We start from the raw sequence: 27810 nt of genomic DNA, 5'->3' as shown, positions 1-27810 counted from the left end.
GCCCGCCCCCCTCTTTAAACGTTTAAACGGCCGGACGTTCACATCGCAGATTCGGATCTTCTGACGGAGCCGCTCGGTCTGACGGATCCCGGGTCCCCCTCCTCTGTCCGGGCTGGAGATGAGCTGCGGTGGTCCCCTATGAGCAGCTTCATCCCGGAGGAACTGTCCTAAAGCATGGAACTGGAGGAGAAACCGAAATATGGTAATTATTTACCCCCCCCGGTAGGAACCGCTTCACTCCGTCAAACTTGGAGTTTGTTTCGCAACTTCAAGTTGATTTAATTTCCCTCCGCGGCTGTTTGAACGCTTCTCCTCTCACATCATTCACTGCCTCGCATTTCTGCTTTCTGAGGTTTGTGATCCCGGAGGAGGACAGCTCTTTATTAGCATATGGTAATGAGGCCGGCCGGGCCGGACGCTCCCCGGGCGGAGCGCCTCTTTTCCCGCAGAGATGTGGAGACGCGGCGGGTGCGTGCGGCTCCACGGTGCCCCGGAGCCTGTCCAGCTCCTGCCACATTCCTCCGGCTGGTCTGGTCTGCCAGCTCCGCTATGTATAGATGTCAGCTTATGAGAGGAACACCTCAGATACGTGAAGGTTTTTCCACTTTATTGCCTCTATGTGGTTCTGCAGGGTATAATTACTCCTTCTGCCCCCCCCCACACACACACACACACAACCACCAACCACCTGTTGGAAACGTCTTTCACACTGACACACCCTGCATGTGATCAACTCTCTGTCCTGCTGGATTCTTGCATTCTCCTGTGAGATATGAGGCCAAATACTCTGGTTCACTGCAGGATTCCCATTGTTTTATAGTCGTCTTGTGTTTTGCGTCCTGGAATGACTCAGAATAACTGGAATGACTCAGAATAACTGGAATGACTCAGAATAACTGGAATGACTCAGAATAACTGGAATGACTCAGAATAACTGGATCATGGCCTCGGCACACTGACAAAAGACAAAAGAAAACAATCGTAAGAGATTCTTGGCAAAATCGTTGGTCTTTGCTCTAAAGTCTCCCAGGAGCAGACGGCTTCACCGCCTCACTGTGAACGACTACCGGATGAAGTTAAAGAGTAAAGAGTGGTTCTTGCAGCCTGTCGGGGCTGAATCTGAGCCGACTCGACGCGATGACGCCAGAACAAAACGCCATAAACGTGCGCCGTCCATTCAGGAAAAGTAAAGGTGCTAAAAATGGACAGAACTCTCACGTGGTTCTTTTTGTCGCTGTTGAAGACCATGTTGGGTGTTCTCCATCAGCGCGGGTCTGAGGCTCTACCCGATGGTGTACCCAGGGGTTTTCCAGTGTCGCGTTGAAAACTACGTCGCGTCATCCTGCATTTCTATTGGTTTGTTTCAGCTGAGGTGATCGCAGCTGCCGCTACGACTCCCAAGCGTCAGAACATCAGACTCAGTCCCACAGCGGCTGCTGGCTGACCACCGAAACCTCGTCTGTCCTACAACCGAGCCCAAAGCCCGGCCGGGCCCGGTTTGAGCCGCCGCCGCCGCAGATTCTACAAACGGTTCTCCCTCCTTCCGATCTTTCGTCTCAGACGGCTGGAGCCTTTAGTCCCTGTCCTCACAAGACAAAACAACGTTCTTTCTCCCCGACGTTCTTAAAAAGATTTCCATCCACTATGACGGGTACGACAATGAACGCGGCTCAAAACAGTGTAGTGTATATGCCAGGCCTGTAGGTGGCGCTGTAACTCTGCCACAGAAAGATCCCAAAAAATCCAAAACGTAGAAGAAAACACTGCGATTACTCCTGCTGCAGATAAAAATACAATATAATAAAAATATGCACACGGTGCCTATAAATTGAACATGTGACCTTATTAAAGCAACGAGCCTCAGCAGCTCCTGCAGCGCCACCTTCAGGTAGTCCGCCATGTTGCTGTTGTTAAGTGACCTCACTGAGAAGAAGGCGGAGTTATCGAGTCGGGAGGTGAGGCCATGACGTCATCATTGTCTGTTTTCGGGATCTTAAAACGCTGCCCCTTGTGGCTGATCGGCCAAATATGATGCGGCTACACGACACGGCGGCGTCGTGTGGGCGGGGCCTGTAGTCGGTGGTCCTACATCGTCTGGGAGACGGTTCAAGGACGGACGTTGTCACGGTGTTGCAACCTGCGATAAAATTCCGACTGTCAGAAATTGTGTGTTGACGCTGCTGCGAACTACGTCAGTTCACTATGAAATGACGACGTGATCGGGGAGCAAAACTGACACGAAACTGCAAAACGCACCAAAAACAGCATTTGGGACGTGAAGAAAGAAGCAGACGGGCGGAGGTGTGGCAGCAGAAGAGTTCTCTCCAAACATAAAGGCCACGGCGGCTCAGTTCCTGCTTCACCCGACGCTTCGCCTTGTGCATTCTGCCAGTCGTTCAGCTTCCTTCTCATCGTGCGGTCGCCACACAGCAGACCTCAGGTCGTTCTGAACGTTGTCATTACTCCTGTCATTACTCCTGTCATTACTCCTGTCATTACTCCTGTCATTACTCCTGTCATACAGCCTGTCCAGCTGGGAACTTAGAAGAGTCTTAAAATCGCACGGTTTGTCTGCGTCTGAAGACAATTGAAGGTATAAGCAGTTTGCCTTGGAACAGTCAGCAAGTAAATTCACTGTCTAACAACCTAAAACATTAATGTTGTTTTATCCTACAAACATACCAGAGGGTGGAGAGATGTTCTATCAGAAAGCTGCTTCTTTGCAGAATCGACTAAATGGACGTTTAGATTCTTCAGCCCCCCCAAACCTTCACAGTGTCACATCCACCCATTCATGAACAATCTGGGGTTCAGTGTCTTGCTCAAAGACACGTCAGTACAAACAGATGGGGAATCGAACGTGCAACCAAACCTAGATAACATAGATGGATACAACATAAAGTATTTCACAGTCTGGGATTACAGTACAACAGCAAATATTCACATAAACGCAGGCAAAACAAGCTAAATAACAAAACGTTCCAACACGATGACCAGCAGAACATTTCAGAGGAAAAGTGTTCCTGCACATCTACTGCGAGGCGTTAGAGAACGTTCACATCCTGGGGAGGAATTATTAAGAGTTAAGATCACAGTGATCAAACGGTTCATCGTGATCCACTTCTAATGTTTCCCTCTCTGTGCCTCGTGACGGCTGATTGGTTTACTTTACCAGAGGATCCCTGTGTGTGTGTGTGTGTGTGTGTGTGTGTGTGTGTGTGTGTGTGTGTGTGTGTGTGTGTGTGTGTGTGTGTTTGGGTGTGTGTGTGTGTGTGTTTGGGTGTGTGTGTGTGTGTGTGTGTGTGTGTGTGTGTGTGTGTGTGTGTGTGTGTGTGTGTGTGTGTGTGTGTGTGTGTGTGTGTGTGTGTGTGTGTGATCAAACTTTGAAAAGTGGATAAATAGAGACGATGCTCGCTGCTCGACTGGAAAGAAAAAAAAATAAAACTCTAAAGTTTGTATGTCTTCTGGAAACAGAGGGAGTACTCCATTACATGTTCCAAAGTATTTGAGACCTTGTAGTTTTCTGCGTCGGAGTAATTTTAGGTTGAGATTGAAGCAGGAAACCTCAATGACAGGCCAGAGCCCGGAACCGGAGCCCAGAACCTGAACCCAGCCCTGCTGCAGATCAGCTGTAATTATGAGCCAAATTTAGGAAGGAGCCGTGAAACCTGATCCAGACCCTCTGACGTTCCTCTGATCTTCCTCGGACGTTCCTCTGACGGACGTTCCTCTGACGGACGTTCCTCTGACGATCCTCTGACGATCCTCTGACGTTCCTCTGACGTTCCTCTGACGTTCCTTTCACCTTCTTCTGACGTTCCTCTGACAGTCCTCTGATCTTCCTCTGACGGTCCTCTCATCTTCCTCTGACGTTCCTCTGACCTTCCTCTGACGGTCCTCTCATCTTCCTCTGACGTTCCTCTGACGTTCCTCTGACGGTCCTCTCATCTTCCTCTGACGTTCCTCTGACGTTCCTCTGACGTTCCTCTGACGGTCCTCTCATCTTCCTCTGACGTTCCTCTGACGTTCCTCTGACGTTCCTCTGACGTTCCTCTGATCTTCCTCTGACGTTCCTCTGATCTTCCTCTGACGTTCCTCTGATCTTCCTCTGAAGTTCCTCTGATCTTCCTCTGACGTTCCTGACGTTCCTCTGAAGTTCCTCTGACGTTCCTTTCACCTTCTTCTGACGTTCCTCTGACGGTCCTCAAAGTTAGAGGCAGAGGAACTTCTAGCGTGCCTCTGCCTCAGCGGGCAGGGTCATGTGACCTGGTGGTTGTTTCTCAGCCTGTGGAGGAGTCGACACCAACCAGCAGAGACGGAAGGTTCACATGCTCTTTATTTTTTTCTGTTTCCCATCAGACTTTGAAGGTTTCCTCTTCCTGTCTGAGGTTCTGGTTAGAACAGCAGTGAGAACAGATCAGATCTCTGCTGACTTCCTGTTTGACGGCTAATGAACCTCTTCAGTGTGTGTGTGTGTGTGTGTGTGTGTGTGTGTGTGTGTGTGTGTGTTTGGGTGTGTGTGTGTGTGTGTGTGAAGGGGGGGGGGGTGTGGGGGGGTGTTCTTTATGGGTGTGAGTTATTGTTTCAAGATGATCAGTGGTGTTTGCAGACGCTTCCTTGTTTGATGGAATATCCTCTAAACTCTCCATGACTCTCGGCCTTCAGACGGTCTGGTTCTGTTCCTCACACGGGGACTTCTGCTCACTGACTGTCCTCTATGGTTCTGTTCCTCACACGGGGACTTCTGCTCACTGACTGCCCTCTATGGTTCTGTTCCTCACACGGGGACTTCTGCTCACTGACTGTCCTCTATGGTTCTGTTCCTCACACGGGGACTTCTGCTCACTGGCTGTCCTCTATGGTTCTGTTCCTCACACGGGGACTTCTGCTCACTGACTGCCCTCTATGGTTCTGTTCCTCACACGGGGACTTCTGCTCACTGGCTGTCCTCTATAGATCCACTGACGTCAGATTCACAGAGACGCTTCCGTCCTCCTGCAGTGTGGACGTCCAGGTGGAGACGTTCTACTGCTCGTCTCCGTTTACATTTTCTCTCACTGTCTTTTTTCCCCGCCTGTTGTTTGTTGTGTCAACATCCTGGTTGTTGGTTCTGCGTTTCCAGATGGTCTGTCTGGTTCTCGTTGCTGCAGACATCAGCAACACGACGGCGGTTCTTTGGACTGTCTGTGTGCAGGAAGGTAGACTCAGGGAGAACATGCAGACTCCTCACAGGACGGCCCCTCAGGCACCACCCAACCTGGAACCGGTGTTACATGGAATTCTGACCCCATGGAAACCTGACCCCCCCCCCCCCCCCCCCCCCCAGTGGGGAAAAATTATCCGCAACATAGATAATATGAAACTTTAGCTTTTACATAAGAATGTTCTAATGTAGATATTTCCTATAAATATTACTTGTTACATGTCAGAAGCCGCTGCTTTTGTGTTTTAGTTGATCTTTACTTTCATACATACAATTTCTAAATAAACCCCGACTAAACCCGACCACATCGACAGAGAAAGGAAGTTTACAAAATAGAAATATAAACATTTATTAAATTAATTCCTAAAATTAAATGTCAAGACTGAACATTGCTAAAGGTGTATTATTTAGATTACACACATGAGAAGTACACTGTTATTATTTTTATAGCTAAATTATACATGAGATACACATTAGATGTTAGATCACAGAGGAGATGATGTGTAGAGTTAAACATCTCTGAGAGGAGCGCGGTGTTAAGACAGTGATGACTTAAACTATTTGACTCAAACTTATTTTAATGTTTTATCATCCAGTTCCTTAATATGTAGGTACGGTGGTGAAATACTCTGCAGTACAACTTGTGTTTTTCCCTGTACCATGTATTTGTAAATACATTTGTTGATGCTTTTTATTTATATATGTTTGCATACAGTGTTAAAATATTTTAATGACTTAATGGGAGCGGGTCACTTTTCCATGGGGGGGGGGGGGGGGGTCACTGTCCTATGTGACACCGGGCCCCCGAGGCCAGCAGATAACCACTGCCCCCACTTATTATCAATTCAGGTTCCCAGGTAAAGCCGCTCCTCAGAAATTCCTGAAGTGTTTTCACAACATTAGTTACACACCTGAGATTCCCCACATCACTGACAGTAGAGCCCCGCCCCCGCCCCCGCCACCCCTGCCACCGCCGCCACCCCTGCCACCGCCGCCGCCCCCGCCCCCGCCCCCGCCCACCTCTTCTTCTTCTTCCTCTTCTTCTTCTTCTTGACAAGCAGACATGATCCAACATAGAAAGAAATAAAAAGATATTGATACTCCCCCTCTTCCTTGTTTTCTTTCACCCCCCATGCTGGGGCCACATCGCGAAGAAGAAATAAAAGACAGAGAATAATAATCCAAAAAGTAGGAGGGGTCATAAAAAGAGTTTGTTGGTAAATTCTGTAAAGACTTGAAATAAGAACCTCTGAATGACCTCTCCTCTCCTCTCCTCACTGATCTCCTCGAGTTTCAAGAAAAACACCTCGTCTTGCTAAAAGTGACGTAAAAAGTCACAACTGTCCCCTGATTGCAGGTAAATCCACCAAATATTGCTGACAAGGACATTTTCTAATATTTTCTGCCAGAAGTTTTCAAGCTTTAAACAATCGAACTGCTCATGGAGATAAATGACGTGTCACACCTTCCTTCTTCTGCACGGAGCGTTTGAGGAAAGAAGTTTTAGAAAAAGTGAAATCTCTTGAGGAGTTTATTTTCTTCTAACCTGGTGTCTGTTCTTCCTCTTTCTAAGAGGAAGAGCTTTAATCTGAGCACTTTGAGACTCTCGAGTGATCCTGAGCAGCACCTTTGGTTTGGTTCTCCTCTCCACTCCCTTCTTTCTGCAGCTCTTCTCCTTTTATGTGAATATTTACTGTTTTGTTCTTCTGGTCAAAACACAAACGGCTTTCCTCGATTTGAAAACAACAAATGTTGAGTTTGACTTTCCTGCATTTGAGATGATTCATTTCTTTCAGCCAACAAATCTAAATATATTTTATTATCGCTGTAGTTTTCCTGTTTCTTATAATAACTTTCACCAAAAAGCTTCTTTCCTCTGAAACGTCAGCAAGGGGACTTTTTTTTAAACACTGGAATCATAGTAATACTTTATATTTGGCAGTATGACTTTGTAAAGGGACGGATGGACGGATGGACGGACGGATGGATGGACGGATGGATGGATGGATGAATGTGTCATTAACATGTTTTTACAGTGGTCTTCCATGTACGTTAATAATTTATAGATGTAACTATTATTTAACGTTTTAACTCCATCGACACCAAAGCAGTAGAAAACCTCCCGTCAGTCTTCATGTCGTTTTATTTACTTCCACTGTTGTGGTTTCCTGTTACTCTTTCTTCTTCTTCCCTTTGCTGCTCTGCAGTGTGACGAAAGACGTCACGTCTCGTCACATTTCTTAGAATTAAAGTGTCCAGAGGTGACGGGACGCCGTCGTCCTCAGCTGCAGGAGATCCTTCATCCAGGAACCAAAACCAGAAGTTTAGAACGGAAAGACAAAGTGTCTGTGGGATGATACAGTCGAGTGACGCCGTCTTTACTCTGTCCAACTGATGATGATTCATCTGAGTGAATATTCAGTGAAATCACCTGTGTGTGTGTGTGTGTGTGTGTGTGTGTGTGTGTGTGTGTGTGTGTGTGTGTGTGTGTGTGTGTGTGTGTGTGTGTGTGTGTGTGTGTGTGTGTGTGTGTGTGTCTTCCTTTGTAACCCATAAATAGATGAATTAACAGACTCCGCCCTCTTCCCATAATGACAGACCTGTGGGGGGGCCAGCAGCCTGCAGCTGCTATTACTCCTTCTACTTCCTCAAATACCAAAGCTGAATCTTATGTCACTAGACGTATGTGTCCTAATGTCTCTTATGAGTGTTTTAAAGGATGTGAAAGCAGAGGGCAAATTTCAAGAAAATAATGTAGGGAAGCCCAGGAATGTGAGCGCTGGTGAGACGGCGTGCCAAGAAACCCTGTGAACAATGTGAAGCTTGGCTTCCAGTCCCCAGGCTGAGGCTGGGATGTTGGCTCTGTGAGCCGCTCCTCTAACAGCCAGAGCAGTGAATCCGAGCTCGTAGTGTGTTTCAGTGAAAGCTGAAGGGTTGGTGAGGATTAGATTAGACTTCCACCAGAGAACTTTTAACAGATTGTGTGGAGGCTTTTTAATTCACCTCCACCACGTGGCGTCATGTCGCACTAACCGGAGAGCGTGTCTGTGTGGTGAGAGGCAGAGCTGAATCAGTGAGGCGTGTCCATGGGAGAAAATTCAATATTCAAGCCAATGCCAAATGACTTATTCTGCAGTTGTGTTGAAATAAGATCATTTTTAACCATTTAGTCAAAAACAAACTGGAGCCACAACAGCCTGATGCCTCCTCCTGATGCTGCTCACCAGCCGACTCCCGTTACGGGATCTGCCCCGGATTAAATCACAGTTTGAAGGATGTTTAAGGACGTTGACCGGAGGCCGACATTTCCAGTCAAAACACTTCGATTTTACTTTTCTGTCTCGGCAAAGTTTCACATTTAAACAGTAACACTTTGAAAACTGGAAGAAACCTGGAAAACAATGTAGTATTCCTGTTGGGCCACTAGTGGGTGCTGTTGTTAGTTTTAGTACTGAAAGCACACACAGACACACACACACACACACACACACACACACACACACACACACACACACACACACACACACACACACACACACACACACACACACACACACACACACACACACATGTGCAGCAGAGAACAATGAGCTCTAAACATTAACACTGTAAGAACCCAGACATTCTAGTGGACAGACCACCAAGTTGGATTGTTATTATGATGACTGTCAAAATAAAAGTACCAAGTTGGATCGTTATTACGGTGACTCAAAATAAAAGTACCAAGTCCAGAAGAATATGGACGGGAGTCATGACACCACGGAGTAAACTTTGTTCTGATTGGCTCTACTGAGCATGTGCAGAAGGACTAGTTATTAGGCCGTGTCCATGACCAGATGTAATGTTTCAGCACCATCATGTTCCATAAGTAAACAGCCAGACTGAAGACTGAAGACTTTACACACCACAGTCGTTATTCTGGAGCCAATCCAGTTACCTGTGGGCGAGGACAGGTCTCCATCACAGGACAACCACACTCACATTCACACCGAGAGGCTCACAAATAAACCTCACATGCATGTGTTTGGACTGTGGGAGGACACTGGAGTACCTGGAGGAAACCCACCAGAACATGAGGAGAACATGAGGAGAACACGAGGAGAACACGAGGAGAACACGATGAGAACATGATGAGAACACGAGGAGAACACGAGGAGAACACGAGGAGAACATGATGAGAACACGAGGAGAACATGAGGAGAACATGAGGAGAACACGAGGAGAACACGATGAGAACATGATGAGAACACGAGGAGAACACGAGGAGAACATGAGGAGAACACGATGAGAACATGATGAGAACATGAGGAGAACATGAGGAGAACACGAGGAGAACACGAGGAGAACATGAGGAGAACACCAGGAGAACACGAGGAGAACACGAGGAGAACATGCAGACTCCACACAGGAAGGCCCGCCCACTATTTGAGCTCCGGGTGAAAAACACCAGGACGCGTCGATCGTATCAAACTAAAACTGCCTTTCTGTGAGACGAAGCATGTGTGGTGGGAAAGCGGAGTGGGCGGAGGTGGGCGGAGGTGGGCTGAGTGGGCGGAGGTGGGCTGAGTGGGCTGAGTGGGCGGAGGTGGGCTCCTCCTCCTTTGTGTTAACATGTGTTGTCAGTGTGTGTTGAAGACAATCTGGACTCTGTGTGTTTTAACATTTCCCAGTGAAAGGACAGTGTGTCTTCTCCCTGACCAGACTGTGGTTATTCTGTAGAGCGACAACTCGATCATTAAAGTCATGCCAGTGAGACTTTTCCTCACTTTCTTTCAGCAACATTTCAATGTCAGGAACTTGCTTGTTGCGTCACAGTTGAAGAGGATTATCATCTGCTTTATGATTCATCAGAAACTTTGTTGGGATGTTTCTTTGTTTGGAGAATTTGGGTGAAGTCGCAGCGCTCCTCTGCGTTCCACTGGCATTCATACTGGAAACCTTTCTTCATTCCAGCTCTTTCTGTTTTTCTCTGAGTCAATGTAATATTTGGGTCATTTGGCCCGTCTGCAGACTCTTTGTTAGGATGGTGAGTTGGTGTAAACAGCTCTGATTGGAGTCAGATTCAGGTTGTGTCAGAGCCAGGGAGCAGAAACGGGTTGTATTTTCCTTCATTCAGCCACTGTGCTTCATTACGATGTGGAGAGGGAAGAAACTTCAGTGTTTAAGCTGTTCCACATGCTACTTTAATGCAATTATTCAACTGAACTGGCTTCAAGAATGTTTCTCATTGCGCTGCTGTTCCTCTAAACACCAGCGGGGGCAGCATTTCCCCTCTGGTTTCCTGTGTACACATGTTTCTGATAACAACTTAACTTCAGTTTCCCCTCGGACCACAAGTCCCCACCCAGTTTTAACTCCTTGTATGTTTGTGCCTTTGCTTTTTGTTTTGACGTGGGGGGGGGGGGGGGGGGGGGGGGTGTCTTGGAGGAGGAGGGGGAGGAGCCAGGCGGAGATGCACAGGTGGAGCACAGATTGGAAAAGGGGCAGTTGTTAGAGGCCGAGCAGAGCAGAGCAGAGAAGAGCACGGTGAGGTGGAGCTGCTCGGGGACAGGTCGGACTGGTTTCTCCCTCGTGCTCAATCATTTATACCGGCAGAGAGAGAGAGAGAGGGAGGAGGTGGAGGAGGAGAAGAAGAAGAAAGAAGGGAAGCAGATCCAAACAAAGAGGCCGTGGAATAAAGAGGAGAATCTGTGTGTAATCCAGCATGCCCGAGGAGGAGGAACAGTATTTTGGACAACATGGTAACTTCTTCTGTTGACTCGACCTTCTTCTTCTTCTTCTTTTGTTTGTTTTCACGTGAAGTGAATCATCGGGTGGAGTTTTATTCTGCTGCTCTGGTTTCCTACAAGAGGAATCTGTGTGAAAGTGTAAATACGTCTGAGTGGAACTACAGCAGCTGTGTGTGTGTGTGTGTGTGTGTGTGTGTGTGTGTGTGTGTGTGTGTGTGTGTGTGTGTGTGTGTGTGTGTGTGTGTGTGTGTGTGTGTGTGTGTGTGTGTGTGTGTGTGTGTGTGTGTGTGTGTGTGTGTGTGTGTGTGTGTGTGTGTGTGTGTGTGATCTAACTGTGAACACAAACACCTGAACCACTTCTCTCCCCTGATCAAACCAAAACGCCGCTCCAGTGTGACAGGAAGCTCCTCCTCGCCACAGGGAGAAATGTCGGGGTGATTCAGGATCCCTGAAGATAAAGAAGGTGACTCAGCCACCACATGCCTCCATAACCTGCTCACAGCAGAGCTCTCACTACCACCTGACGTCAGCCTGCAAATTCAAAGTCACACAGAGCGCTGGACCAAAAGCCAATCGCAGCTCAGCACCAGGATCCACGATCACCAACGTTCTGGACTTCACAGTTAGAGACGGTCCTGAACGAAGCATGGCAGAAGAAACTGGTTGTGGAAGGGTGGCAGGTGATGTGTGATCATGATTATGTAACTGAAGATGAGGATCCACTAGGGTACCGGACCGTCTCACCAGGATGAGGATCCACTGGGGGTACCGGACCGTCTCACCAGGATGAGGATCCACTGGGGGTACCGGACCGTCTCACCAGGATGAGGATCCACTAGGGTACCGGACCGTCTCACCAGGATGAGGATCCACTGGGGTACCGGAGCGAAGCTGTAAGCCCCCCCCATCATGGCGAGAGGCAATGAAATCATTGATTCCAAACGAAGGCAAAGATACAGAACAATGTAATCATTACGGACCAACCTCTAAATGTTTACTACAAAGTATATACTTCAATACTCCGTAGAAGATTAGAGACCTTCATACCAGAAATCATTGATGAGGATCTAACTGGGTTCATTAAATCCTCCAAACCCAAGACAATATTAGAAGAACATAGGAGAACATAGAACACTACACATCATAGATCAAGTACATAAACATAAAGAAAATCCAAACTATCAAGAACCAACTAGGATGAAGGTAAATAGACTTTTGGATAATGGTCTAACATTAGAAGGAGGCACCAGACCAGGCTGCTGCTTGAGCCCAACACTCGTTCTGTTGAGCCTCAGAACCCGACCTGGAGGGACTAGAGACCAGGAACAGAACAGAGAATTGGCCTCTTCACAGACGATGGGGTCAAAAACTCAGACAAAAGATTCTCCCTGCTGATGACTCAGTACTTAGAATCACGATTCAGGATATAAAGTTAACTTTGCAAAAACTCAGGTTCTCACATTGAACTGCACTGCAATCAGTTCAGGACACATGCAGTCTGAATAAGAAGTGTAAAACCATGAAATACCTTGGAGTCACTAGAACAAAGACCCGAGACAAATGATATGAAGCTAACTACAACACCATTGACCAACACATTCAAAAGATATCGAGATGGAGGACTTGTCCCCTCGATCTGAGCTCCAGGATGAAGGTTGGTAAGAACAGAAGATTCTGGTAAAATGGTACTTCTTACCAGTAAAAAGGCTCCAACCAGGAAGTGGCACAGAGTGGAAACACCAAGCATGGAGCAATGGTTCCAGATCATCAAGGACATTTCCATAATGGTAAACATGACTCATTACTTAAAACTCATTGGACATACATTTGAGAGAAACTGGGAGGAATAGAACGCCTCCAAGGAACATGACACCGAGAACTAAATGGACTGAAAGACCGAGAAAGAAAAACATGCATACTGAAGATGCTCCTCTGTATTTTTGTTTATCACTGTTTGATGGTTGTAAAAATAAAGATGTCGGGGTGAGGCGCTGGCCGTCACAAGACATTACGACACGTTGCTGTTATTTCTCTCCCTGGAGCTCCAACTTGATAAACGTATGATGAATGTAGACGAGAGCTGCAGAGTGACTCGGCAGCAGATCAGATCCTCCAGCTCCATGACTAGAAACCCTCCCTGCAGTCCAGGACTGGGTTCACCTGGGAGGGGGCGGAGCCCAGAATTTTCACCCCTTCACTTGGTTGGAATCAAACCTCCTGCAGTTACACCAGCTGCTGGTTTGGGGGCGCTGTGGCCTGAAACAAACACTGACCACAGAGGAAGTGAAGAAGAAGCACGGCCCATTGATTGGTCCAGACTGAAAGAGGAAGTCCCGCCCCCTTTAGCCCGTGGTGGCTAAGCTAGTTAGCTCATCACTAATGGGTAGCCACAAACAATATATATAGGATGCGTCCTAATAGTCCCTCCTATCTCCTACGGGTCCCTCCTATCTCCTACGGGTCCCTCCTATCTCCTAATAGTCCCTCCTATCTCCTAATAGTCCCTCCTATCTCCTAACAGTCCCTCCTATCTCCTACTGGTCCCTCCTGGTCCCTCCTATCTCCTAACAGTCCATCCTATCTCCTACTGGTCCCTCCTATCTCCTACTGGTCCCTCCTATCTCCTACTGGTCCCTCCTGGTCCCTCCTATCTCCTAATAGTCCCTCCTATCTCCTAATAGTCCCTCCTATCTCCTACTGGTCCCTCCTATCTCCTACTGGTCCCTCCTGGTCCCTCCTATCTCCTAATAGTCCCTCCTATCTCCTAATAGTCCCTCCTATCTCCTAATAGTCCCTCCTATCTCCTACTGGTCCCTCCTATCTCCTTTCCTATAAACTTCCCCTGTTACTGCACCTGGAAACTATAAATTCTCCTTGTTCTTGTTTTAACTAACTTATTTGGTGACTATTAGCTTTCATATGCTCTGACTGGACGTTTTATTGATTTTCATGTACTTGTCTCTATTTGTTTGTTCTTGAATGTTCTGGATGTTGTAAAGTTGTTCTGTAGCCTTTTCTCACTTTGATTGGTTCTTTATTCAAATAGTGAAGCGTTAGATTACTCGTTGGTGGAAAAGAGGTCACATGATTGTAACACGGTACCAGCATCACTGGTAAGCGGACATTGTTTAGAAAACGTTGGTGTGTTTTCTGGAAGGAAAACCTGATTTTCCTTGAAACGTCAGCGAGTAAACGAGCCCTTAAAACCCCAGTTCACTTGTTTTCATTAAAGAAAGTCAGTCACATGTTAAATATGTGCAGTTCTGCTTTAGATTGAGAATAAAAACGTCCTAATGTTGACGTATTGTCACAGTGGAGCATCACTTCTCCGCTGGCTGGAGGAAGGATGTGAGAATAGGAGCCCTCCATCTCCTGCCTGCTCAGCAGGGAGCGGTTTGTGGCGTCGCCAGGCGTGTCGGTCCTGCAGGGACAAGTCATCTGAGAGAAGATCAGGAGGACGGGGGACATTTATTCTCTGTTTGTCATCAGAAAGACGCTCAAATCTCTTTCCTTCTTCACAGGCGAGCCGAGGAAGTATGACCCCACCTTCAAGGGTCCGACTCACCACAGGTGAGACACGGAAGTGAATCTACTGTTTTCAGTTCATCACTCCTGGCTGCGATTTTATTTAGAAATAAATCCTTCCTACTGTCTTTGTCTCTTCGAGGGGCTGCACGGACATCGCGTGCTGCATCTTCTTCGTCGTCGCCATCCTGGCCTATTTTGCAGTGGGAATACTTGGTGAGGAAACGACTCTGCAGTTTGGTTTCATCTCTGTCAACGGAAACAAACTAAATTCTGTTTTTCCTCCTTTGGCGTCCAGCCTGGTCGCAGGGCGACCCCAGGAAGGTGATCTACCCCACCGACAGCCGAGGGCAGTTCTGTGGGCAGGCCGGCACGCCGCTCGAGTGAGACGCTTTCCCTCTATAGACATTTCTTTCACCGTCGCAGAGCGGCGGCCATGTGAATACAACACCGTATAAAATCAGCTCTTAAACCGATCTCCCTCTGAAGCTGGACAGTGGAAACAGATTTCCACTCAAATAAAAGCAGATTTGAGTTGATTACCAGTATCGGTAGTATAATAAACTCCAGGAAACTTCTGGTCATTCTGGTCTGCAGTGGTCAGAAACTTCAAAATAAAAAAAGCCACATTGAGACTTCCAGTATGAGGCAGGTGGTTGTAATGTTCTGGCTGATCGGTTCATGTCTGAGGGAGACGTTTGACATTAAAAATGTCTCGTTAAGCAGAATTTAAACTGGGAAACAAAATGTTGTGCTTCAGAAGAGTTTCCATGGTGTGGTACTTCAGTGTGAGAGCTGAAACCTTCTAGGAATAATTAGAGTCAATAGAATCAAACACCTGATCAATAAAGACGAGGGATGTACCAATACCACTTATTTCCAAAACTAGTACTGTATGAGTACTTGCATTTGAGTACTCACCGATAGAGTACTTGAATTTACTTAAATTTATGAGAGAGAGAGAGAGAGAGAGAGAGAGAGAGAGAGAGAGAGAGAGAGAGAGAGAGAGAGAGAGAGAGAACTGCAGGGTAACCCAACACACACTAAAATACCCACAATGCCTTGTGTCCGTCTCAACTACGGCAGCCCGAGTAGGTCTAAATACACAATACGCACGCTGCCGCAAAGAGATATCAGGTGTGGTGGTATCAGTGGCACTTGTATGAGTACGAGTATGAGTACAAGTACTCATGCCTGGTATGTATCTCTAATAATGACTTCAGACTGTCAGAGTGTGAAGGAGTGATATCGCAGGTCAATCCAGTCACTAACATTATCATCAACTCCCGTGGCAGGTATCTTGTTCTTGTATTACTGTTACCATTATAGTTTTTAAAAAATAGTTATTTATTATCCTTTGTATTATTTATATTACTGCACACTTGCTGCTGCAGCTTATATTTTCAGCTTGTGATCTATTGATCATGAGCCCATGATCAATAGATCACAGGTTCAGATCAGTTTACAGCACAAATGACTTTCTACTGCAGTAGTCTGTTAGAGGAAGTACTCACTATATTTGTTTTGGTATTATCTCCTCAATTTGAAGGTGAGCTTGAAAATCAATCTTGTTGATTGAAGAAGTGCTGAGTCTTGAGTTTTACTGTCTAGTTGCAGGTTGAGATCCTCGGGTATCGTTGATTCAGCCTCCGTTCACATTTCAAGTCAAAACTCATCATTTTTGTGTTTTTGTTTCAGGAAACTTTAGTGTTTTGCACGGCAACGTTTTGAAAGCGACGTCCGTCTACATGGCAATGGGACACACTGAAAAAGGATTTCAGTTTTCATGTTGGTCCTTTAGTGGGCGCTGTTGTTAGTTTTAGTACTGAAAACACACACACACACACACACACACACACACACACACACACACACACACACACACACACACACACACACACACATTCTAGTGGACAGACCACCAAGTTGGATTGTTATTATGGTGACTGTCAAAATAAAAGTACCAAGTCCAGGAGAATCTGGACTGGGAGTCATGACACGACGGAGGAAACTTTGTTCTGATGGGCTCTACTGAGCATGTGCAGAACTACTAGTTCCTACCAACGTGGCGACCAGGAGCAGCGTTGGTGGGCGGAATCGGAGCGTTTCGATAAATTCCACGTTGGCAGCAGTTTCCAAAAAGTTATGTTGTCAGTGGTTCCGAGCACCGTTGTCATGGAAACTGACTCCCAAAATGCAACCAAACTTTTGCCGCGTAAACTTCCTGGTTCTTGTTCACACTGCAGGGAAAAGAGAGCAAGTTCAGGTTTTATTTTTACTCGGTGACTCGGGTCTGTTTTGTTTCCAGACCCAGACCCAGACCTCCGTCCTATCTGGAACCGGTTCTGATATTTTTCTACATCAACCGCTTCATCATCCACGTCTGACTGACGTCACTGATGAGAGGAATTCTCTCCTCATGTTGTCTAGATTCTGTCGCTGGTATTTAACAACCACTAGAGAATGAATCTACAGGCTGACCCGGGTTGCCAGATATGGAGGGTATCCCCCAGTTGAAGAGCCAAACTCTCTGACCTTTTAACTTTATTTCCTGCGTTTGTGTGTTTATGGAGTTTTCTTTATTACACATATAATAGTTTTAGGGTTTTAACATGATTCCTGAGATTTAAGCTGGTTTTTATTGAGGTGTGTAGTTTTGTGTTGTTCGGGCTGAACCAGCGAGTCGCATCTGGCAACCCTGGTGCTGACCGGTCATGTGTAAATAGTGTGCTGCTCGGCGTGACTTCACACGTCGTGAGCATCAAGACCTGCGTTGTGGGCGGAGCCTCAGTTCTTTACTCCATGTCTGAACAGGAAGAAGCCTCTGCTGTTCTACTTCAACATCTTGAAGTGTGCCAGCCCCATAGTGCTGCTGGAGTTCCAGTGTCCGACCACACAGGTGAACAAACCACTGCCATCACTGTCCACCGCCATTAAACATCATGCTCTGGTTCCCCTCGCCATCATGTGACCACTGGAAGTGTCTCCGTCCACAGATGTGTGTGGAGAAGTGTCCCGATAAGTTCATGACGCTGGTCAAAGCCTACTCCAATAGAAGAGACTTCGACTACTACAAAACCTTCTGCAAGGAGGGCGTGACCAACTCCATGGTGGGCGGCCGCCGTTCACACTCCTCTCACACTCGGTTCACACTCCTCTCACACTCAGCTCACACTCAGCTCACACTCCGCTCACACTCCTCTCACACTCCTCTCACACTCCGCTCACACTCCGCTCACACTCCTCTCACACTCAGTTTAACCATTTAGCCACACATTCTGATGACTTTGATATTTTTGTGTTTCAGGGGATTCCAGAGATCCTCCGTCAGGGCCTCTGCCCCGCCATGTTGACTCCCAGTAAACCTTGTCAGTTCAGTCGTGTTAAATAGAGATTTTTTTTTTCTTTCTTTTTTTTTTAAACGAGTCTTTTAAATGCTGGTTGTCTTTTCCTCCAGTCACTCGGCGCTGCTTCCCGGCGCTGGGGAAGAAAGGCGAGGTCATAACGGTGGGAAACAACTCTCACTTCGACGACGGCACCGGGAACATGAGAGACGCCAAAGATCTGGTGGACGGAGTGAAGTGAGTTCAGTGGCTGTGGCTGAGACACTCTCACACTCTCACACTCACTCTCACACACTCACACTCACTCTCTCTCTCTCTCTCTGCAGGAACGCCACCGTGGTGATCGAGGCTCGTCAGGTGGTGATGAAGATCTTCGAGGATTACACGCAGTCTTGGTACTGGATCCTCATGTAAGTTCTCGCCGTCGCCGCCCTGCAGGGCAGTAAAGAGTGAGGCGTGACGGCGTGACGGCGTGACGGTGTGACGGTCTGCTTCTTCCTGCAGAGGTTTGGTCATCGCCATGCTGCTCAGTCTGCTCTTCATCGTCCTGCTGCGGTTCCTCGCCGGGATCATGGTCTGGATCATGGTCGCCCTGGTCATCGTCGTCATCGGTTACGGTGAGTCGTTTTGTGTCGTTCTTCACGTCGTCCTCTCTCGTGTAGATCTGTATCTGCTAATGTGGGGACAGAAATACACTCAGGCTCCGCCCACACGCTTCATGGAATCACATCGTTTGTGTCCAATCGTCGACGTGGCGCCGCGTTTTAGAAGCCGGAAAAAAAAAAAGGCGCCTCAACTTAACGAGACGCACATTAGCTGAAAATGATGATGTCATGGCCCCGCCTCTTCACCTGATAACCCCGCCTCCCACTCCGTGACATCATGGCGGGCGACCTGCTGATACTCGGCGCTTTAATAGACTAGGTTTTGGTTTTTCATGCTCCGTGTCGTCTTCTCCATTCTTGGTGGATTTCTGTGGCAGCGCCACCTATAGGCCTGGCATAGGTACTACACCGTTTTGAGTTGTATTCATTGTGCCATGTGGACGAGACACTTTGTATTTTGTCTTCGTGATGTAATAAGTTTTCCCTCCTCCCACTTGAGGAATGGTTGGTCTTCTTCCAGCCTCGTCTTTCCTCGTTTTACTAAATATTTCTTCATCATCCTGCAGCTTTGCTTCTTCTTCTTCTTCTCCTCCCAGAGTCTCACTGTGTTTCTGTTTGAACCACAGGAATCTTCCACTGTTACATGGAGTACGCCGCCCTGAAGGGCGAGCCGGGCGCCAACGTGACGCTGCAGGATCTGGGCTTCCAGACGGACTTCACCATCTACCTGCAGATCAGACAGACCTGGCTGGCCTTCAGTCAGTGCACCACTCCCACGGCGCTCTGCAGGCGTTCAGGCCAAAACAGACGTTTCCACAACTTTTTGCCAAATTCAGTTTATCTGGATTATAGAGCGGAACGTTTCTCTAAATACAAAAACATTTTACATTCATGAAGCCTCACAGATAACATTTAGATATTATCCATTTTTAATTAGTTTTTTCTAGATTTTCCCATTTTAGTAATTTTATTTATTAGTATTAAGTCCTTTTTTCTTTTCCTCCAAAAAGAAAAAAGCTATATTACCAATTTTAATCATTTGAGTTTGGCCATTTTCCCCCAAATGATTTTAGATCTTTTATTCATTCATCCATCCACGACGCTCACTCTGCCTCTCCTCTGCTCAGTGATCATCCTGGCCATCGTGGAGGTCATCATCATCCTGCTGCTCATCTTCCTCAGGAAGAGAATCCTCATCGCCATCGCTCTCATCAAAGAAGCCAGCAGGTGGGACTGGATGAGGAGCTCAAGCTCACCTTTTGTTTTCCCTTTAATAAAACTGCTGCTCTTCCTCTTGGCAGAGCCATCGGACACGTGATGTGTTCCCTCTTCTACCCCCTGTTCACCTTCCTCCTCCTGGCCGTGGTCATCGCCTACTGGGCCGTGACCGCCGTGTATCCTCATACGTTCTGATGAATCCTCAGCCTGAAGGAATGACTCCTGCTCTCTGCCGACTTCCTTCTTTTTAACTCCTCCAATACAAAGCAACTACATAAAGTGTGATTTATGTGACGGAATAGCAGAGCGCATCTAATTTTATATGAATAGAATAACGATCCAGTTCAAGGTGAAGGTCGGATCAGACAGCAGGGGGCGACGGAGAGAACACAAAGCTGAAGAAACTGATGGAGATTAAATGAACTTTCATTTCAAGTCATTCCAGAATAAAAAGATAATGTAGTTAATATTAAACTACGTAGTTTTTCTACTGAATAACTTCATTTTGGTGTAACTTCATATAACATCAGATTATAGAGCGTGTTCCTCCTCTAACAACAGATTATAGAGCACCTCCCTCTAACATCAGATTATAGAGCATCTTCCTCCTCTAACATCAGATTACAGAGCATCTTCCTCCTCTAACATCAGATTACAGAGCATCTTCCTCCTCTAACATCAGATTATAGAGCATCTTCCTCCTCTAACATCAGATTATAGAGCATCTTCCTCCTCTAACATCCAGATTATATGATTATTTGTTGGATGGCGTTCCTTGACCGAGGCGAGCAGTTTCCTGTCGACGTCCAACGAACCCATCTACAAAGTGTTCAACGACTCGGACTGCGAGCACTCCAGGAAGACGTGCGACCCGGCGGTGAGTTTCCTCTTTACGGTCCGTCTGTTGGTTCCGTCCAGAACCGGTGCTGGTTCTACCCGTCTGTGCTCAGAACTACTCCGTCACCCTGATGAAGGGCCAGTGTCCCGACTCCGAGTGCCTCTTCGCCTTCTACGGCGGCGAGACGGTTTACCACAAGTACCTGATCGGCCTGCAGTTCTACAACGTCTTCCTCTTCCTCTGGTGCGCCAACTTCGTCCTGGCTCTGGGCCAGATGACGCTGGCCGGGGCCTTCGCCTCCTACTACTGGGCCTTCGTCAAGCCGGACGACATCCCCACCTTCCCAATCTTCTCCTCTCTGGGCCGATCGCTCAGGTGAGCTCCACCTGGGATTAACGTTCCAGACTGATCAGATCCGTTGTCATGACGACCAACGGGGAAATTATCAGTCACTTTACTCTTTTTCTCTTTTTTTATTAAATTCTGAGTCACAAATTCCAGTAAACAAATGACATACGACTGGAAAAACAACAACAAACCTATTATATAAACTGTAACCGAGTACACATTATTAAATAAATATATAATTTTATGTTTTTAGTATTTCATGAGGGATGGTTTCTACTCCCTTCTCTGTGATATTCTAACAAAATTCTAATTATAAATCAAGTATTTTCAAAAACTTTAAGGTCAACAAAAGATGTGAGTAAAAAAGGATTTATTTAGCACTTTTCACAGATTAAGATCACAAAATACTTGACGGCATTATTAGCAGACGGATAAAAACAGAATTGAAGTTAGTAATAAATATAAGTAGTAAAACTGAAAACAGGAAGTGCGTCTGAGATGCAGAGCAGCAAAAAATAAAGCCAACAAACTAAAATAATTGAAATGAAGCAGCTGCAGGTCGACTGAATAAACTGGTTTTCAACCTGAAAGTGACTGAGGGTCAGTTTACACCTCAGCGGTTTCTAAAAAACTACACTTTTATTAATAACTTGGATGTGGTGAGTAAAAGCTCGTTTTCCAGCTCCAATTACAAAATAAAAGCCATGAGCCTTATTCAGCAGACGGGTAATGATCTGCAGTCTGCTGGAGGAAGAAGCTCCTGGTGAAGCGTTAATCAGCAGCGTCTGCTTTCAGGTATCACACCGGGACTCTGGCCTTCGGCTCCCTCATCCTGTCCATCATCCAGATGATCCGGGTTCTGCTGGAGTATCTGGACCACAAGCTGAAAGGTTCTGGAGTCACATCAAGTCTGGAATCAAACCTTAAGGCTTCATCCTGAAACTCACTTGTTCAGATTAGTTTAATGACTCAATGCACCACCTTGTGGTACATATTGGTACTGCAATACGAAACAAAATTACCGTATTTTCCGGACTATTGAGCGCACCTGGATAGAAGTTGCAAACGCAAAATAAATAAATAAGATTATATACGAGAGAGATTTTTACATGATGCACCTGAACCTGAACGCATCACTCACTGCCGTCAGCTGCCGGAGCTCCGGACCTCGGACTGCAGCACGAGACGAGGTACCAAGAGCAGAAAGATCACTTTAGGATCAGAGGTTCAAAACAGGAAGTATCTACATGGGGAAGTAGAATCTAGCAGCATGAAGCTCGTTAACCCGTAAAAATCCATAGATTACTCGTGTCAAGTTCTGAGCTGCCGGGTTCAAACCCTGTGAAAAAAGTTGGGGCTTATAGTCCAGAAATTACGGTAGTCTTTGAAATGATATTTTGATTTATTCAGCTGATTATTTCTTCTTTTGGTGATGAATGATGAACTAAAAATCTTCAAAAACAACAGAAACATTGTTAGAACTAATATTTCTGCTGGTGTCGTTCACAGGAGCCCAAAATAAATGTACCAAGTTCCTGTTGTGCTGCTTAAAGTGCTGCTTCTGGTGTTTGGAGAAGTTCGTCAAGTTCCTGAACAGAAACGCCTACATCATGGTGCGTCTGGACCCACCGCCGCCGGCCACGCTGCAGTATGGTGCTGGAGTGTAATCTCTGTGTGTGTGTGTGTGTGTGTGTGTGTGTGTGTGTGTGTGTGTGTGTGTGTGTGTGTGTGTGTGTGTGTGTGTGTGTGTGTGTGTGTGTGTGTGTGTGTGTGTGTGTGTGTGTGTGTGTGTGTGTGTGTGTGTGTGTGTGTGTGTGTGTGTGTGTGTGTGTGTGTGTGTGTGTGTGTGTGTGTGTGTGTGTGTGTGTGTGTGTGTGTGTGTGTGTGTGTGTGTGTGTGTGTGTGTGTGTGTGTGTGTGTGTGTGTGTGTGTGTCCCCACTAGACGGCGATTTACGGCAAAAACTTTTGCACGTCAGCCCGAAACGCTTTCTTCCTCCTCATGAGGAACATGATCAGGTAATCGTCACTTTGATGCCACTCTTGATTTAAAGTAAATCTAATTCTTAATCTAATCTAATCTTAATCTTAATGACGATGTTTAACCCTCCAGAGTCGCCGTCTTGGATAAAGTGACAGATTTTCTCTTGTTTCTGGGGAAACTGCTGGTCGTTGGACTTGTGGGTGAGTTCGTTTATCATCGTTTATCATCGTTTATCATCGTTTATCATCGTTTCTCATTTAGTTTTTTCAGAATTTGCTTCAATCGACCACAAACAGGCAACTTTTAGTTAAATTTCTATAAATTTCAGTGAGAAAAAAGATGAAACGTCAACTCTGCATGCAACAAACTGGGGAAATATCTCAACACATTTAAGTTTAAAGGGGACATATCATGCTAAATCCACTTTTTTAGCCCTTAAATGCATGTTGTTGTATATTTAGAGTGTTTAGAAGTACAGAAAAGTTCAAAGTAGTCTCTTCAGGTGCTCCGTTGATATCTTTATATTCTGTTTTGGTCATATTTTGCGATCCGTTTCGATTTTTCTATTCTCTATTACGTTTTTTGAACAATGACGTCACAGTATTCTCAGCGGAACTGCCAAATTAGGACATCGACATTTCGAGCAATCCGCCATTTTTGTTTCTCGCTGCGATTTTGTAGTCCAACCGAAGTTACGAGAGGATAAGTGGAAATGTTCGGTTGTTGGATGTAGTAACCCACAAGCTTCGTTACACCGTCTCCCAGCATCAGAACCTTTTCCAAGTGCCTGGTTGAGTTTTATTTTTCACAGAAATGTACCCACATCTGTGGGTAAGGTCATTTTTGTGTGCGCGAATCACTTTAAGGACGACTGCTTCAGCAACCTCCGCCAGTATAAAGAAGGATTTGCCGAAAGACTTGGTCTGATTGAGCGGTCAGTTCCTTCTATCTATGGAGACGACGAACAGAGCACTTCGGTAAGCTGTATATAACGCTAAAAAGTGTGATGATAAGACGTCCCTGTCATTGTTTTGTTAGCATTAGCAGTTGCACCGTCTTCACATGTTAGCGCTGTGTGCTCGTTTTAGATTATAATGTAACTTCTGTGTTAAATAGTCGTTGTAATACAGGCAGTATTGTAGTAGTGGGCATGGATGGAGAAGTTAGTGTAAATATAGTAACACACCATTGCGTTACATCCATATGAAGACGTTGTTCTTCAGGTGCATCATGGTCATTTTCATCTCGCTCCGCCGGGTCCGACTCTGGCTCCAACATGTATGGCTGGATGGACAAATCTTCCCTTGTTGACATTTTGTAAATAATGTGTGAATATAAAGTTTCTGCGCCGCTAGATAATTGTATCTGTTCTATCAAACTACAAAGATGGCCGAACAGGGTGGAGTTGAACCGAGTGTCACCTCTGCAACCTGGAGAGGAGGCGGGGTATGAAGAGACCGCCCCAAAACCAGTTGCTCTCAGAAGCACATCAGAAAAGGGGTAGAAAAGGGGCCTGTGGAGCTCTAATAATGAGGAATTCAGACCCAAGCATTGCAGTTCCGCTTTATATAGACCACAACTGTATGATTTATATGTAAAAAGGAAGGATTTAAAAGCATGATATGTCTCCTTTAATATTAATGGTTAAAATCCGTCGTTTGTTTTTCTCACTGCTCCGGCCGTGAGACGCTGCTTCACACCTGCTTTGTGTTGCTCAGGGGTTTTTGCCTTCTTCTTCTTCTCTGGGAGGGTGAAAGCCTTCGAGGACACGGCTCCAAACCTCCACTACTACTGGGTTCCCATCCTGGTGAGTCACTCCATATCAGCTTGAGCTCGGGATTATCAAAATGAACACAGATTAATCTATCATCGTGATTAATCTGATTAAAAGATTTTAACGAAGTTAGCCCTTCAGAATAAAGGTACGTGTTCACAGGGTCCGTCAATTTCTCGCTTCCCATTCATTGTCTATGTGAAACGCAGTGCATGCTGGGAGTTCACCTGAATAAAGTAGAATCCAGTAAACTAGCAGTGGTGGAATGATTCGGCTCCTTTCTCACCTCAAATGTTTTCAGAAATACTTTTCACTGAACTGTTTTAGTAATAAAAGAGAAGTTTGTGTTTTTTTGTTACATGAAATGTTAAAGGTTTTAATAAAAGTGTAGATATAATCCCTGTGTGATTCATATAGAGTAAAAGTTAATAATGATTAATCATGATTAATTGAAATTAATCCACATCAACCCTGTGATTAATCTGATTACCGTAATATCCGGACTATAAGCCGCTACTGTTTTCCACACACTTTGAACCGTGGTCTTTAAACGACGACTTTTACGGTTCAATGAGCTTCATGCAGCAGATACAAGGTGATGCGTTCAGGTGCATCACGTAACTCCGACCTTCTTTTTTAATTTGGTGGGCGTGGCTTATATTCAGGTGCGCTCAATAGTCCGGGAAACGATGGTAAACATTTTTGGATTTATTGTTTGGGATTCTAAAATGTGTGTTTGTCGGCAGACGGTGGTGATCGGCTCGTACCTCATCGCTCACGGCTTCTTCAGCGTTTACTCCATGTGTGTGGACACACTCTTCCTCTGCTTCTGTAAGTGACAGATTCACCGACTGCTTCTGCTGTGGGGCTGAAACTCCTTCTGGAAGCATGGCTTCGGTGTGGGATCTAATCTGACGATGCTTTCTAATCCGAGCTGCTGCGGCTCACTCGCTTTTCTGACTCTTTTTGTCTTTTCTTCCCTCTCTTTATCTTTCCTCCCACAATTCATCACCTCTCCTCCCTCTGTCCCTTTCCTGTGATAACACCTTCACCCGCTAACCTCCTCCTAACGCCTTCACACTCTCCGGCGTGCTCGCGATGAAAGGCGAGGACCTGGAGCGTAACGACGGCTCGGCCGCCCGGCCGTATTACATGTCGCCCGCCCTGCGCCAGATTCTGTGGAAGAACGAGGCCGAGGATCCGTCCACGTCGTCCGCTCGGCGGCGGGACGGCGAGGGCGTCCGGGTCACACCTGAGGAGGACGAGGAGGAGGCCTAGACAGGACCTGTTTAGTTTTTACAATCCAGCCTCTCTTGTGCTGGTCGCTGGAAGGCCTAGAGCCCCCTAGTGGCAGGGAGGCTCTTTGCCTGCAGCACCTGGTGGTGCACACGCCTGGAGCAGTGGAGCTTCTCTCTGACCTTTAGACACAAAAACATGAGAAGAAAGTTCTTGACCGTTCACTGAACCCCTCAAACCTTCACAATAATGTGATATATTTGGTAGAATGTGAACATTTTGCACTAAAGTGCCTCCAAAGCTGAGAGTCTGTGTCCGACACAGCAGCACCTTTAGAGGTGGAATACTAACTTTCTCAGGACCGATTGTTTTTTGCACATTTTGTTTATTGTCCGTTTCAACAGTAATTTGAACAATAAACCACAAAACATCACAACAACTTCCACAAAACCCTCCCTCCCTCAGCAGTCTAAGATTATCAGCAAAGAGAAAATTGTAAAATAACATGAACCCGTTCATAACGTAGTGTAACTGTGAATCCAGTCTCTCCAACACAAACACCCAGACGGAGGAATCTCACTCATCGGTTCAGCAGTAGTGCAACACGTCGGGCTGGAAGTTCGTCTTCTGCCTTCATGTCAGAAAATTCAAAGAGGACAAGCAGAATGAATCACAATCCTCTTTGCCAAAACTGAATGAACTCATTTAAAACATTTAACATCAGTTGACATTTATTTATTTATTTAGTCCCTGGAGGCTGAAGTCAAAGTCAAAAGAACAAAGATGGAGGAAAATTAAGAAAACAGTGCAGGATATGGAATAAAGTAATGAACGGTTTGTGTGACCAGCGATGTAATGTGACGCCTGATTCAGACCCGACAGGAACCGAGGAAGTTAATGAAATACTAGAACTATTCTACTATTTAGAGAGACGCCCTGACCTGCTGGCATATTATACTTTACTTTAAGTAGATATCTGCAGATAAAACACTAATTTATCAGACATAGAGGCTGAAATGGGCTCAAGTTCACATCTAAAGAAGCTTCATGTTAATGGGGGGGCGGGGCTTAGGGGCGGGGCTTAGGGCCGGGCTGTCAGTCGCATCTTTAAAAACTGTGAAAGTCTGCATGTATCATGACATGAAGAGTTTCTCTTCTGATCCTCGCCTGCTGCCTTCACGATTCCTCCCACTGCCACTAACCGACCAATCGTGTGCCTCGTTTCTATGATTTTAAGATTCATCCTGGAAGTTTACAACTTTTTAAAACTGCATCTGAGCTCACAGTGGAATCCTTAATTAGCTCGCTTTATAAATTCGTAGTTGTCAGTGGAGATGATGTGAAGAAGTCCCAGTTCTTATGAGAGCAGCAGGAATCAGCTCAGACCAAAGTGAGTCTAAAGTGCAGGTCGTCTTCACTCTGCTGATCTTTCTCCAGTGGAGGACCTGGAGAGGAACGACGGCAGCGCCGAGCGGCCGTACCTGATGCCCGAGAGCCTCCGCAAGGTGCTGAAGAAGAAGAACAAGGCGGAGCCGGCCGAGTAGAGGTCAGAGGTCAGACTGGACCCGGGCCCAGTAGAGGTCAGAGGTCAGACTGGACCTGGGCCCAGTAGAGGTCAGAGGTCAGACTGGACCCGGAGCCTCCGTCATGCCGCACCGCCATTCCCACATATCTTCCCTCAGTCTGTTTTATATTAACGCCAGTAAACATCCAAATGTATTTTTATAAGCATGTTGTGACTGTTCTTAGGTCAAAGAAGCTTTGATTTTAAAACTGGAGTGTTTCATGAAGGTACAAGCCGTCTTTTATTTTGAAATGAATAAATATTTAACTGTTCTGTTACCAAAGCTTTTTTTGTTTTGTTTTTCCAGCCTTCAACTGGAACCACATGCAAACAAACAGGAATTTAAAACTGCTCCATTTAAAGGATTTTGTTGGGTGTTTGTGTGTATTTCTTTGTATTTGTTTTGTGGGGGGGCAGATTTCAAATAAAACATAGTTTTTATAA

At 46.1% G+C, this 27810-nt stretch overlaps 1 protein-coding gene across 4 annotated transcripts; it reads left to right on the top strand.

The window, feature by feature from the left end:
* LOC308124723 (choline transporter-like protein 2) lies at nt 1-27810 on the top strand. Of its 4 annotated transcripts, none has more exons than XR_013936319.1 (23): nt 25-202; nt 14454-14502; nt 14600-14673; nt 14756-14840; nt 17272-17356; nt 17454-17567; nt 17765-17825; nt 17915-18038; nt 18128-18211; nt 18306-18418; nt 19033-19164; nt 19534-19633; nt 19708-19800; nt 20417-20501; nt 20575-20837; nt 21606-21700; nt 22320-22423; nt 22754-22827; nt 22922-22992; nt 24511-24599; nt 25313-25397; nt 27240-27593; nt 27674-27810. XR_013936319.1 is itself a non-coding variant. In XM_080487936.1 (22 exons), the coding sequence occupies exons 1-22, from the start codon at nt 175-177 to the stop codon at nt 27344-27346; spliced, it is 2115 nt and encodes a 704-aa protein (XP_080344062.1). In that variant the 5' UTR covers nt 1-174; the 3' UTR covers nt 27347-27810. The 4 variants fall into 4 exon arrangements, 2 of the variants coding, with proteins under 2 accessions (XP_080344062.1, XP_080344061.1); XR_013936320.1 differs by lacking the exon at nt 25-202 and adding an exon at nt 10689-10944; XM_080487936.1 differs by having other exon boundaries at nt 1-202; nt 27240-27810.

This window comes from Lipophrys pholis (assembly GCF_963383615.2).
Source record: "Lipophrys pholis genome assembly, chromosome: 19".
NCBI lineage: Eukaryota > Metazoa > Chordata > Actinopteri > Blenniiformes > Blenniidae > Lipophrys > Lipophrys pholis.
Note: the sequence above shows the minus strand (reverse complement) of the source record. Positions and strands in the feature narration are given on the sequence as shown.

What these genes read in the sequence shown, in the direction of transcription:
- LOC308124723 (XM_080487935.1), top strand. Translation starts at nt 10,908, where the DNA reads ATGCCCGAGGAGGAGGAACAGTATTTTGGACAACATG. An exon ending in TTTTGCAGTGGGAATACTTG is followed by an intron (nt 14,674 to 14,755) that starts GTGAGGAAACGA and finishes TTTGGCGTCCAG; the next exon opens with CCTGGTCGCAGGGCGACCCC. An exon ending in AGGGCGTGACCAACTCCATG is followed by an intron (nt 17,568 to 17,764) that starts GTGGGCGGCCGC and finishes TTTGTGTTTCAG; the next exon opens with GGGATTCCAGAGATCCTCCG.